This window comes from Platalea leucorodia (assembly GCF_965183815.1).
Source record: "Platalea leucorodia genome assembly, chromosome: 6".
NCBI lineage: Eukaryota > Metazoa > Chordata > Aves > Pelecaniformes > Threskiornithidae > Platalea > Platalea leucorodia.
In genome coordinates this window covers 31,311,132-31,325,121 of record NC_138828.1, presented here as the reverse complement: position 1 = coordinate 31,325,121, position 13,990 = coordinate 31,311,132, and the positions used below count along the sequence as shown (strand labels likewise).

The window sequence follows — 13,990 nt, the reverse complement described above, 5'->3', positions numbered from 1 at the left end:
TTTTTGGGCAATCACACACCAGTAACTAGAGAATAGTTTTGCTTGTCAGAAGAACCCTTTCAGGTTATGGATGACTGCATAAATTCTCTTACTGTTTCTCATTGCTGAACTAATAATACATTTTATTTCTACCTTTGAGTCAGTTTCCAAGTAGGAGTAGTTGAAGCATGGCTTAATTTTGTCAGGATATGATAGTTTCTATTACATTAACTTTCAAGGGAACAAAATTAATCTCAACTTACATTATATTCCAAGTGCAGTAATTTCAAAGAAATATTCAGTGAGAGATGAAAATAATGAAGGGGAAAAAATGCTAGTTGAAAAGTTAAGCATTGTTACTGTGTATTCAATACTAGATAGTGTTGCACTGAAGCTAGACTTCAGCTTTTTTGTTTCTGTTTGATGATACTGTTTTGAAGGCAGAGTTTTGGGTGGGCTTTAATTGTCAAGTATGCTGCATTCAAGCATGTACATCTTAGTAAAATTTTGGAAGGCAAAAACATTGTGTAACAGGGAAAAGCTAAAGGTACATGGAGTAGATTTTAGATAGGGGACTTCATAACTATTCCTAGGGTAAACTTTGACTCTACATTTAAAGTCAGGCAAGCATTTCAAAATAGTGATATTTCTCCTTTTAATACAATTTTGTGGAAGTAAGATGTAGGTCTTGCATTCCTGCTCTAATATCAAAGTTAACTCTCAATCTAGAAGGCAGATCAATGTCAGAAAAAAAATTACAAGCATATAATTCGAAACAAACCCACATTTGGTTTCCCGCAGGTAACTTGATAGCACTAGCTGCTTTCTTCAAACCAGTAAACGTTGCACCAAACTGCAGCACGAAATACCTCGCTCATATGAGCGACTCCTCAACAGTATGACTCTTCCTTCTGTTTATAGATAGAAAAGACAAATTAAGTATGGCAACCATATTAAATTAAAGTTTTATGAGATGTATGTTGCAGTCTTTCTTCCATCAAGTGTGGTGTTAGATATATTTCACTCCCTTTTCTTATACAAATAAAACTTTCTCATATATAAAAATCAATATAGTTAAAAAGAAATGCAGTTGAGCCTTCAATAAACATCTTAAAACCCCTTTTTCATTCACATTTAGCTAGGATCAAAGCTGTGGACTTAGGTGCAGACACACTGTATGGAAATAGAATTACTTCATCTTATTTTAGCATTTCAATGCAGCTGCCTCACTTTAATCTTTAGAATTTCTTTAGTACTCAAGCCATGTACTGTCTGTTTGCACAGGGGTGAACTTCATACCTTATGTATATTTTTATTGTAATTATTATATAATGTCAGCTCTTTAAGAATATTTCTACCGAAGGACTTACTCTTCCACACCCAGCACACAGGGAGCTCTTCAACTGTGCCTGAATGGTTAGGCCTAGCAGTTCTTTCCTGCTCTGGGATATAGGAATGCCTTTTGGGTGCTTCCAGTCTGCGCAGGGATGAGGCGCAGTTGTGCACAATTCCTCACCAGTGCTCTCCTTCTACATGGAGAGGAAACAGGCTCTTGGCCAAGTGGGTGCTGTGGAAGATACCAGTAGATCCCTCTTCTGCACAACCAGGACAGCAAGATTCTGTGAAGCTATAAAAAAAAAAAGTTTTTACCATTCGATTTAAACATGCTTTTTTATCCCTCCCTGCAATTCCACTTAGCTATGTCCTTACCCAAGTCCATCATAATAGAAGGAAACACAGCTGAGCATGAACTTAAAATGAGGCCTTTTAACTTAAAGACTGAATGTGAACTTTCCATGCATATCTGAGGTAATCTCAAGTGAGATTATTTTATTCTTCACATACACTGTATCAAGGAACTCCTACCCTGTATACAGTTTTGGGTTCCTCAAAAAGTATTTTGAAAAAGGCAGGAGAGTTCACTAAAGTGCAGAAAGGATGGTAGGAGTTCTACAAAGCCTCTCTTGTAGTGGGAAGAGTAATAATCCCAGTTTACAAACTGTAACAAAGGCAAGGCTAAGAGTCACTTCATGAGAGTCTGAAGGCGTTACGGGACAGATTTCCGAGAGCAGATACTTCTTTAAGCTTGCAGAAATAGGTAAAATTATATTCTGTGGCTGAAAGTCGAAACTAACCAAATTCAAACAAAGTGTAAAGAATGAATTCTTAAATCTTTTTCATGGACTAAGCATTTTCTTTAAATCTGTATTTTTAAAGGATGACTACAGTGCTTTTAGTAAATAGGGACTGAAAATAGAAGGTTGCTTGGTGATTCCATTTCCTGTGATATGAAACGGTGTGGTCAGACTGAAAGAGCTTCTGGCCTTACAGCTTTGTTAATGTAATTTCTTCTTTTGAAATTGTGCAGCAAGCTTCATGGCTTTTTATTTTTACTTTTTTTGTGTGTGACAGTTATGGAAAATCAAATGAGATTCTGAAAACAAGTCACGTTGCAGCATCACAGCAAGTATGTTTCTTATCCTAGTGTCGCAAAACACACAACTTTGCTTTGAGTTAAATGAGAAATACACTACTAATTATTTTTACAATTAAACTTCAGCATTTCAGCAGAAACAGGCATTTTTCAGAATGCTTTTAGCATGGCAAATGTAGCAGTCACCTTTCCAAAAACATTTTGACAAATATTACCCTGCTCTAAGGTATTGGTCAGGGTCAGTCATCTTGAAATATCATCACTCGGTACCATACTGCGCATGGGCCTATACGATTTCCTATGACAGAAGAGTTTTTGAAAGGATGAGTATTCACAAATGTTTAAAAGATGGCAGCTATCCTCCAAGCAGTTTATAGACATATAATGAACTCAAGAGACTAAGCTATAGTGTACCTGTTCTACAAAGTTTGGTCAGCCTTCAGCTGGGTAAACTTTGTTTGAAATATCTCCTGAGTAAAGAATGAATGAACAAAATTTAGAAATAATTTCTTCTAAAAAGAAAGGAAGTCCAATAATTAAAGCAGCAATCCTGGACTGGAGATCTAGGTTCAGTTCTTCTTTTGTATAAGGACTTACATGGGATCCTTGACAAGTTTTTTTATTCTCCTTAGCTACATCTGTACTATGCTTCCAACAGTACATCCCACTAACCAGTTCCATTGTGTGCCCAAGAAACTTTTTAACTCTGTGTATGCCCACCATTTCCATATCTCTTCGTATTCACAAAGCAGCAGCTTAGATATTCACCTGCAAAGAAGCTCTGGTGCACTGCAGACAAGTGCCAGTCAGGTTGCCTTGACCCATCAGGAACCTGGGAGACACAGTGAAGTCCAATGGAGGTAAAGTGCAGCAGCTGTATCTATTCCTGAGTCTCTTACTGTTGCTCCACAGGGCTGTGATTGTGAACTACTCCAAGGGTATTAAAGTACCCTGACATTTTGGTGTATGTTGTATTGGTCAGCAAATCACAGGTTTTTTTACAGTTTCATAGAATCACAAAATGGTTGAGGTTGGAAGGGACATCTGGAGGCCGTCTTGTACAACCACCCTGCTCAAGCAGGGCCACCTAGAGCCAGAACCATGTCCAGGCACCTTTTGAGTAGCTCCAAGGCAGATAACACAACTTCCCTGAGCAGCTTGTGCCAGTGCTCACAGTAAAAAAAGCTTTTCTTGATGCTCAGAGGGCTCCTCCTGTGTTTCAGCTTGTGCCTGTTGCCTGTGTTTTGTACTGTCACCCTAGTAACACTGTGGAAGATTATTAGTCGTCTTATTAGCATCATGTTTTGCATTCTAAAGGGAAAGCAGAACTAAAAAAAAATGTAGTTCTAGATTCATTTTTGTCACGTTCGTAAGTAATTTTGTTAGAATACGAACAGTAAAGAAAGATCACTAATGACTACCCCAATACCATGCTGCCAAAATATCCTAAACATACCAATCCTGTTTCCAGTGAAGTCAGATCATGTCCAGTGTTCAAATATATATTCTTTACTTCTGACATTAAAACCTAACTGTTGCATTTTTAATAGTATCACCTATTTGTCAAGAATCTAGGAGTGAGCAGAATGCGTGAATGTGCTCTGCTTTCTACACTGCAATTTCAGTATTATTCTGAAATACTAGTTGAAGCTATTCTAAACATAAAATATTCTGAGCTATTTTACCAGCATTTCTGTGGACGATCTTTCTGCCTTGGTCTAGAAATAAGCAGATGGTTGTCATTTCAAGGTGATGACCCATCCTGCATCTTCAGCACCGCAAGTTTTTAAGAGGGGGGAAAACTAACGATCTGTCTTCTGATATTTATAATGGATTCAAAATGCATTTGAAATTATTTTTTTAATATATTTTCTTCTCTCTAGAAAATACGAAGGATATTCTCGTGATATATGAAAAAGAAGCAGAAGAGTGGGCTCTGTATTTAAAATCTCTTTTTGGACACATAGTGAATGAAGGAGGAATCTTACTCTACAATCTGGAGACTTCGTGTTTCAAGCACCTGGAGCTATTCTCTTTACCCTGTTATAAATGCAAACTCCTGATACTATCGTGTGGACTTCTTAACTGCCTGAATAGAAAGAGAAATTATCTTCTGGAGCAAGTTCTAAAACCTCCGGATAATGTGGTGATTCTACTTTGTGGGGTGAAGAATTCAGAGATTCTTTACGAGATACTGACCTTAGATGGAGGCAGCAAAGAGATTTCCACTGATCAGGAACCTGAGGAATATCTCTCTGTTGTTACTGGAATTATTCAACCAGGTAATCTAAAAATGAAAACTTTGTATGATTATTAAAAGGCTTTTCTTAGCTGTATTAATACAATTTGGAACGGAAAAAAGTGATAATTCAGGTTTTCTGGAGAAATTATCTCTCTTCAGCTTGGTCCAACAGTTTTAATTTGATTATGCATTTGTCATTGAAGTGTGATGAAACTGTTGTACTCTTAGCCCGGCTTCATTTTCACAGAGAAGCAGCTTTGGAAAGTCTGAAAGCTGCCACTGACACCTGTGAACTTACCATCACTACTTCATGGTAAGATTTAAGAGCTGACATGCACTTGTTTCTCTGTTTCCTGAGCTTACAAATCTCAGAAACTGTACAAAAGTATGGGTTTATGTTTCATCTCTTTCAAAATGCCTTAATGTGACAGTGTGTATATCTCTTTAGATAAATGAGACTGAAAATAGAGTGAAAAATAATTACTGAGTAAGACCCAGTTTTGTGGATGGATTTCCTGTGTGACACACAAAAGCTGTGAGAGCAGAAGTTCCCTTCCCCTTTTACCAACCCAAGTAATAAGTCTGTACTGGAAGGACTAAAACTGCCCAGTTTGTCTGTGTTTGTACGTCCATGGAAACTACAAAGAAGCATTAATGTAAAAATGAGCACTTCTGGAATGAAGGAAAACCCCTCTCCTGAGGGTGAGAAGTACAGAAATGGCAAAGTCTGTGCACATGGTTTAGTTTAACCCGAAATTTAACTTTGCCAGGCTGCACAAATGAAACCAAGAAGTACCTTTAGAAAGACAGATGCATGGGCCACTCTGGAAAGGCAATGTAAGTTGTGCACAGGTTTCAGGTAGATGGCTGTGTGTTTTCCTTTGAGGGCATATTTACTACTGCTTCTTTGTAGTCTCTAGGTCTCTTACCTCCTCTCAGCTCTTGCTATTTTGTCATGATTTTGTCTACTAAGCAGAACATCGTGCTTCTGTCTTTATTACCTGCAAGTTGCCATTTTACTGGCATGGGAGCTTGTACTTGAGAAAGAAATCCTGCAGTTCAGGAGTTTTACTCAGAAATTAACCTGGTTTTGGATGCAGATGAACAACCAAGAATATTCTTTTGAACATAGGGGTAGAGAGACCCCAGGTGAGTCAGAGTGACCAAGCTGGATGTTCCTGCTGCCTTGTGCTTGAACAGATAGGCTAAAGCATACTATAAGGCTTCCAAACCTGCCCAGAATGTGTCTACACACCATCTGGCTATGTCAGATCAGTGCTTTCAAAACTAAGTTTTAGACTCCTCCTTCCCAGCCATCTTCTGTTCTAACGTTTCTTGTTGTTCAGTATTTATTAACCTTTTCCTCAGTATATCTTTTTCTGAGCATCTCTCAGACTTTAAGTTTTGGGGCTAATTACAGTTGCCTGGTTTGGTTTCAGGAGGTATTGTTTGCTACAAGTCTGTGTCTGATACGTAGCCTCGGATTGGAGTTCCTTGGCAGTTTTTTAGTGGAATGAAAAAAAAAAAGGTGGGTCTATACTATGTGTCTGTGTGTGTGTGTACACACACACACACACACACACACACACACACACATATAGGAAGGAACTGGGCTCAGAGACAGTTGACTGCACAGGAAATTGCACACTTTTCTGCAAAGATAAACAGTTTTCTAGAAGACAGATGATGGTTTTTTGCTTGGTCTGTGCATTCACAAAAATATTTATTGCATCTGCCCTTGGGATTTTACTTACATTGCAACATCAAGTGACTAATAGGTGCTCAAATGGTCTTTTCTTTGTCAGTGGTCAATATCAGCGACTTCAGAGATGAGTACAAAGCTGAATTAAGGAATAGTTGTTGAAAGCCTCAGTCTCAGTGTGTACATCTTTACCAAGGATGCATAGACTGTGGCTGGGATCAGACAAGTTCAGTTGACTGAACTAGACCCAGGACTGGGAGTAGCGTTGCTGCCTGGTGTTTCAGGGTGTAAACCCTCCTTCATACACGTAGCTGAGAACTGCTCTGGCCCTGTTTTTTATGTACTGGTGTGCCCTGGCCGTCAGGTAGGTCAGGTCAGATCAGTGCTTGCTAGGAGACCTCTGCACTGCTCTCTGTTGCACAGTGAAAGTATTCCGAGTGCAAGATCTGCTGTCACCTAGGTATTGATTTAAGCTCTGAGGAATGAAGATGTTCATGTCTTATGGTTATTTACCTTTGCTTAACGATAATGGTGACTGTTTGCAGTGTCTGTATTTATGATACTGTTTTGTAGAATCCTATTAAGCTCTTAGCCTTTGATATCTGTGGCAGGGATTTTGACAGATTAAAGATCTGAGAAAAAGATTTTTTTTTTTTTCCCCCTTGTATTTAAAATGCCTTGCTAAAGGGTTATTAAGTATACTTGGATTATTTATCCTTTGGAGCATTTTTTTATGCCTTTCTTTAGGGCTATTCACTCACAAGATCTCCCATCTCTGTTCATATGGATCATCATCTTCTGTCGCTTTTAGTTTTCAGTGCTTATCCCTTGTCCCTTATATTTCTGCTTTTGGAGATAGTGATGAAAACACTTTTGTGTATGTTCTTCAGGCTTTTCCGTTCCTTTTTTTTCCTAAACTGTTCATTGCTGTTAACTTGTTCCTCCATGCATTTATACCTTCTTGTCTCCTCAGTATTAACAAGAGCTGTCACTCTACCGAAGTCTAAAAATTTAGTGATGTGCTTTAATTACAATGATTACATGGCACCACACTGTTGTGCACACCGCAACTAAATTCTGTTAATCCCTTAGGACAGCGGGCCATCGACATCCTAGGTCTAATTGATGCCAGGGCTCTTGAGTGGCTTGTGGGTAGTTAGAACAACTGAAGACAGATGCTAAGTCAGGTTGTCACCTCACAGTCCTGAAGAGTGTTAATAATGGCGTAGCTTAGGTGCTAGTAATCATCACCCTTCTGCTATAGCTTTCTCCATACTCTGCAAAGTTCCTAGGCAAGGTAAGTTCTCAGCTCTCTTCTCCCCTAGCTGCTATTCTCTTTGCACTGTCTCTACAGTCTGAGATGCAAAGAGTGCAAAATAAATGTAATTTTATATGCCCCGCCCCATTTATTTTGCCAAAACCTTTTGCCTACCAGATGGTGCCAGTTTCGTCTTGTTGGAGTAGGTAGGGCTCTTTATCTGTTAGAACTTCCTTCTACTTCTAAAGTAGTATATATGCCAAAAATTCTAGGCAAAAAACAATACTAATTAAAATGCTCAGTAAAACTAAATGAAATGGAAAATGCAGGGGGTTTTGTACCCAGCAGAGAGCTTGTTTGCCCTGTAATGTGATTCAAACACAAAATCTGAAGGGTTTGTCATTCCTGTTTGAACATGTTCTTGGAGGAGTAGAGGGAGAACTGAGACATGGAAACTGGCCTTTCTAACATATGTTTCCTGGATGGTGACAGATTTTATTATATTCACCTTTTGCATGAAGAGGACTGCAAATATTTTTAATTGTTGTCAAAAATTCCTCTAGCAGGACTTGTTCACAAGATACTTCACTGTTTGAAACTTGCTACATGCAGATTTAGAGTTGGTTTTGAATGTTGTGTAAGGGCCTGTTGTCATAAAAAACATAAATCTCTGGGAAAGTGTAGAACACTCGGAAACTTTATTATTCTATGTTAACATCTAAGATGGCCCAGTGTGACTCTAGAATTCTGACTTTGCTTTAACAGCTTTCCCTAATATTGCTGAAAGTAGAATCGGGAGACACATTTTGTTTGCATCTGTCTTTTCCTTTCACTTTTTCTTTCTACAACTTCTCCTTGGTCTGCTGAACCGTGTACCCCTTTTTATATTAAATTGACATACTTCCAATGTCTTAATTCAGTACCCTGGGGGTTTTAGCCTAGACATAGCTGGGTTTTTTGTTTAGTCCTGAAACACTTCCACTTCAAATTCAGGCTAGCCATATGTTTAAGCAGGGGATTTGTAGATATAGATAGATATTTGCAGCTGGAGGTAGTTACTTTGATCTTTAAATGTCCTGAATTTCTCCTGTAGTTGTTTGTGCCTCAGTATTGATGATGCAAAAAGAGAACAGGTCTTGTCTACTACAAACAATTTTCTGTGACACTGTTTCTAAAGTGTGCTGACATTTTTATGAGAGTTTCTGGTGGGACTTCACAGTACAGCTCAGGAGTTGTAAGTATCCATTAGTCTGCTTGCTGATCTATTAGGTTTCATTGTTTACAGCTCAACAAAACAACTCTCATCACTTCCACTTCCAGCCTTTTGTCTAAGCAGTGGAATCCTCTTTTTGGCCAAAATATGAAGAGAATCTCCTTCTGTAAAATTTGATAGTTGAGAACCGCTCAACAAACCTATGTGTATCCATTCATTATCTGCTATTGTATTGAAAAGCGAGAACAGGTACATAAAGTAGCATCACCCACCTAAAAAACTGTAGCCACAGTCTTTGACAGCTCAGAAAAGATTCTCAGAATGAATACGTAACTTTTGCCTGAGACAGCAATATGCCATTGATTTCTGATTGTTACCTAAAAAGTATTCAGTGTACATGCACACAATTTTGATCACCAAGAAGAGTAATATTAAGAAAAATACTTTTGCTACTACTAGTAAGGTATAGATCTGGAGTAATGAGATGCTAGCATTGGGTATTTGTCTCTAATAAGTAAACGTAGGACAAACAGTCTGGGAGCTTAAAATAGGGCTTAATATATGCAAATCTTCAGCCTGCTTCAAATATGGGGCTAATTTCCATTGTGCAGGTCACAGAAAAGAGAAATAAATCACTGTATTTTTACCATAAGCTTTTATGGTATCTGTCTCCTGTTTCATTTCTAGTACAGTGGCGTAGATTTTATTGGAATTGTACCAGGAATTTGAGTATAACATTGAATACTGAAGTAATACTTCACGTTTTGAATCCACTGCTTTGCTTGTTCTCCTGTAAAATCCTCTTCACATTGGCACTCAAATATGAGTAACCAATGATGATGGATTTTCTCAGGCTGTCAGCAAGATTTGTGCTGATGAACTAAGTCCCTTAATTTAAGTGGGAGCTTTAACATTGTCTTTAATGGGCAAGTGTTTCACCTAGATTTTGACGCTGACTTGGAGTCTATGAAGAAATTAAGCTAAAAGGCTAACAAGAACCAAAGTTGAAGAGGAAACAAAATCACTAGAATTTTTTATTTTGTTTGTTTGTGAATACTGAATACAGCATGTATTTTGTGTGTGTATCAACTAAAGTCTTGGTTGTAAAGATTTCTCACATGGACACACAAGATTGAGTAAATAGAGGGAAGCAGGTAGGTGGTTTGGGCCTCGTTCGCTGCCAGGGGAGGCTGCAGTAGATGAGACCACACGGTTGTGCCTCCCTTTCCTCCTTCCCCAATGTATTAACATTCAGACAGCGCATACCACTGTTGGTGCTTTAAGGCAGTGAGGTCATCTGCTTACTGAGGAGCACCTCAAATGCCAATTAAACTTTTTTATTAAAATGAAAATAATCTGTATGAATTTATTGTGAGCAGAAGGGGCATTTTGTTAGCTGAAGTGTGCTGCAGTATGGTCCTCATTTCCATTTTGCCCTGCCAATGAGTCTTTGAACTGCTCTGCAGGGACTGCGGCTAAGATTATTGATAAATCTTCCTGAGATTTGTTTCTTCATCTCTACACACAATGATTGCTGAGATGCCAGTGCAATGATGGGGATTTGTAACGGGGATGACTGTCAACAAAAAACTGTGGTTAGTGTCACTAACTTGTTTCATCTGGCTATTTCAAACCAGAAGAGAAACTGAAGTGGCAGCGTGGAAGTGGCAACCATAGATAAGATGTCGAGGCTGCCATCCCCTGCTGCTTAAACTGTTTGAGTTCTTTGTTCTTTCGTCTCTTATTTCTGCAAAATCCAGAGAATATTTTATTTGTTATATAATCAGGTTTTCATAGCAGCTCACATTTCGATCTGTCTAGCCAGTCATGGTGACCTGTACCCTTGGATTCTGAAGTATGCATCACGTATGTGATGTTTTTCCCTCTTATTTTTGACACTAATTGGATGAAAACTGCTTACACCTGGAAAAGTGAATGCGCTGACATCTTAAAGTGAATGTTTTTTAACAGCATTTAGGATGAGCTCATAAAAAGTTTTATTAATAATAAAAGTCAAATGAGTAGAGCATAAGCATTACTGCAACAGCATGTACTAATTTAAATTAATGTACTGTGATTTTACTGTTGTGTATTTCGGTTATAAATTTTTTATTTTTAAAATGAATTAATGGCTTTATCATCCTTAGTCTGCTCTTTCAAGGTTGCAAGTGGACACCATCCAAATTTATATCTTGTTTATGGCACAACAGTCATCAGCCAGTATTTAGTTGCAGTTGTGAGGCTGTTTCTAAAGCTTACAAATAATGTCAGTTTAAGATTTCCAGCAGGTATTTTGCAGCTACAACTGTAAAATGGCTGTGTGAATCTATATTCTTACATGTCCTTCATATAATGTATTATTGACACGTCGGGTTTTGCACTGTGGTTGCCAATCACAATTACTGAAAAGTTCTTATTGGAAGGCGCCTAGAGAAGTCCTCTGGAAATGCATTCTTTGTATATTTTTTGGCACACAAGCGTTGTTATAACAAAATTGCTATTTGTAATTTCACGATGATGTATTTCTGTTAAGTTAGTGTCAGCTTCTTGGAAATAGGATAAAATAAGGGTCATGTTGTTTTCCAGATTAAAAAACTTGTAATACCTATCCCTGAAAAAATGAAGTATATCACCTATTTGAGTTCGTACTGAAAAAAAAAATCAATATTAGTATAGCAAAAGAACAACTGCTTTTCTATAGAATCAGATTTCGCTCTTGATAGGGTCTCTCTGTACTTACGTAAATGGCTATGAGGACAGAACTTGGGCCAGAAAATGTTATTAAAGTTACAAAGTTAGGTGTTCAAAAGTCAAAAAGTTAAAAGTACAAGGTAGCCTACTAAACTTTAGTTAGGACCCTTGTTCATAGCATTGATTGCCTTTAATTATGTAAGTGCATCCTTCCTACCCACCCCCCACCAAGAACCTGCCCTCATTAGTACACAGGATAAATAGTGCTCAGTTAATTAGCAGTTATTTGATACTTTGTTTTGTGTTGGAGTTTGTGGTTGCATTATTTATGTATTGAATGCCATTCAAATCCTGTTGAGAAAACGGAATTATTAATTGCCTAATGTGCTTTTCTGTAGAACTCCTTTCTGTATTGAGTGCTGTCCAAACATTATTTTATTTTATCATCATTTTACATACTAGTAGATTAGGGTGAAGCATTTCTTCCACTTCTGATACCACTTGAAGACATTACTTTTCATAACACTTACCAGTATATAGTATTTTTAACATCCATATTCAAGGCCCCTTTAATTTCACATGCATTTGTGGCTGCTCAGATGTCTGCAGGTCAGCTGTAAGGTCTTTCACAGAAAATGCAATAGAAAACTAATGAGCACTTCTGAAGAGCATGTTTTAAAAGCCTTCTAGCTTTTTGACTCAAAATTTCAGGATGGAAACCTGAAATGACCTAAACTCTCTAGAGCAGCAATCAGCTAATATCACTGTCCTTTCTCTCACTGGAATCCTCTCCTCGTTCACTGAACTCTTGTTATTACAAGAATAACTGAACCAGAATACGGTAAACAACACCTTCTTTAAGTACTAAACCACAGGTCAATGCTGGAGTAGGTCTAAATTGTGCACTGTCCACAGTATAGATGAATTTAAAAGAAATAGTCAACAATATACTACAAAGGAGAGAGACTGCTTTTGAGTGTTTGGTTTTATGGAACTTTAATAAAGTCATTGTAAAGCAATTGCTTTCCCACGCTCCTCTCTTCATCCTAGCCTTGGCATCTTTACCCAGTGACTCCTACTTTTCAGTCTTGGTCCTGTGTAGTAATATTGGTTATTCACTTTGGAGCACCCAGCAATATACATGGGATCATGATCAGGATCCCACAGACGCTGTACAACATCGTTTGTTGAGTTAGCTTGATCTCACAATATGGAGCTCAAGCAGGCCTTCTATCTCCTATGTCAATGTTACCTCAGATGTGGAAAAACAGGTAATAACTTGGTCCAGCATAAAGAAAGAGCAGCATAGACAGATACTGCATAATACGGCAGAAAGTCTCCTGGTAGCTATTAAACCACCAAAATAATTTCAACAAATCAGAACTTACAGAGAGTTTTTTAATATTTGACCAGTACTTTACATAATGTGGACATTGCTTTTTTGACTGAATACTGGGAACTCTGTAGCCAGATTTATTGTGTTATCAAACACAGACCTGCACAGTTGTCTTGTCTTCCAAACCCCAATGCCTGCATCCATTCTCCATTTCTCACTTTCCTGCACATGATTCTATTCTCTTTCCTTTTGCCCAACTCCTCTCCCATTGTTTGCTATACTGACTCAAGCCCACATTTGTTACCTGTTACAGGGAATTGAAAGATCAGTCACAGGGATGTTTACTGAAAAGGGATAAATACAATTCCACCTAAAGATCTCTCTAGCCCTTGGATTTTATTTTGTTGTTTTTTCTATCTGCAAAACTGTAGCTTTGAAATAGCTTATCTTACATGTAAAATAACACACAGAATTTCATCTAAAGAAAGAAAAAGGAAATCGGTGTCATGGTATTTCCTTATTTCTGAGGTTTTAGGTTGCTTGTCCATTTGTTTTCTTAACTCTGTTTTATTTTGCCATTTTTTCTTTTTTTTTTTTCCCAGCTTGATTTCTGATGCTAAGATCTTCCTTAGAGCAAACTAAACATTCTGTGAAACAATCAAGTAGGATAGCAATGATCACTGTCATCAGAGTTGATGACCAGTTAAAGATATTTCCAAGTAGATACCATTAAAGAATTATTCTTTTTCCCTAGGTAAGCCACAGAATGAAAATCCTGGAGACTCTTCATTTTACATCTATGAAACAGTTCTTGCAGGTGAGTTGAATTCCCCTTGCATTTACTCAAATAAAGCCAATACTCTTCAGAAAATTAAATTTGTTTTCTTACATCTTGTCAGACATGAAAGGCAATAAACTAACCTTACCATAGCATACAGTTGTGTAGAGAAACATACCTTGTTCTCAGACACCCACCCGCACATCTATACCCACACATTCTTGTGAGAAGTATGAAAAGGGGAGGAGATTCAATGAGGATGTTTCCTTTTTCCTTTGATTTCAGAGTAGAAAAAAAGGAGGACATGGAGAGCTTTCCTGTTCTGTTCCAGTATGAGGAGTTTTGCTTGTAGTAGAG

General features: G+C 37.9%; 1 protein-coding gene across 1 annotated transcript in view; it reads left to right on the top strand.

The window, feature by feature from the left end:
* Nucleotides 1–1,466: 1,466 nt before the first annotated feature.
* Nucleotides 1,467–13,990, top strand: part of BANK1 (B cell scaffold protein with ankyrin repeats 1) — a gene marked incomplete at its 5' end in the record, with an annotated part of 136,431 nt that continues 123,907 nt past the window's right edge. Inside the window, 3 exons of the mRNA XM_082315052.1 lie at nt 1,467–1,539; nt 4,297–4,695; nt 13,610–13,672. Coding sequence (XP_082171178.1) covers nt 1,467–1,539; nt 4,297–4,695; nt 13,610–13,672 — 535 coding nt within the window. The remainder of the gene's footprint in view (nt 1,540–4,296; nt 4,696–13,609; nt 13,673–13,990) is intronic.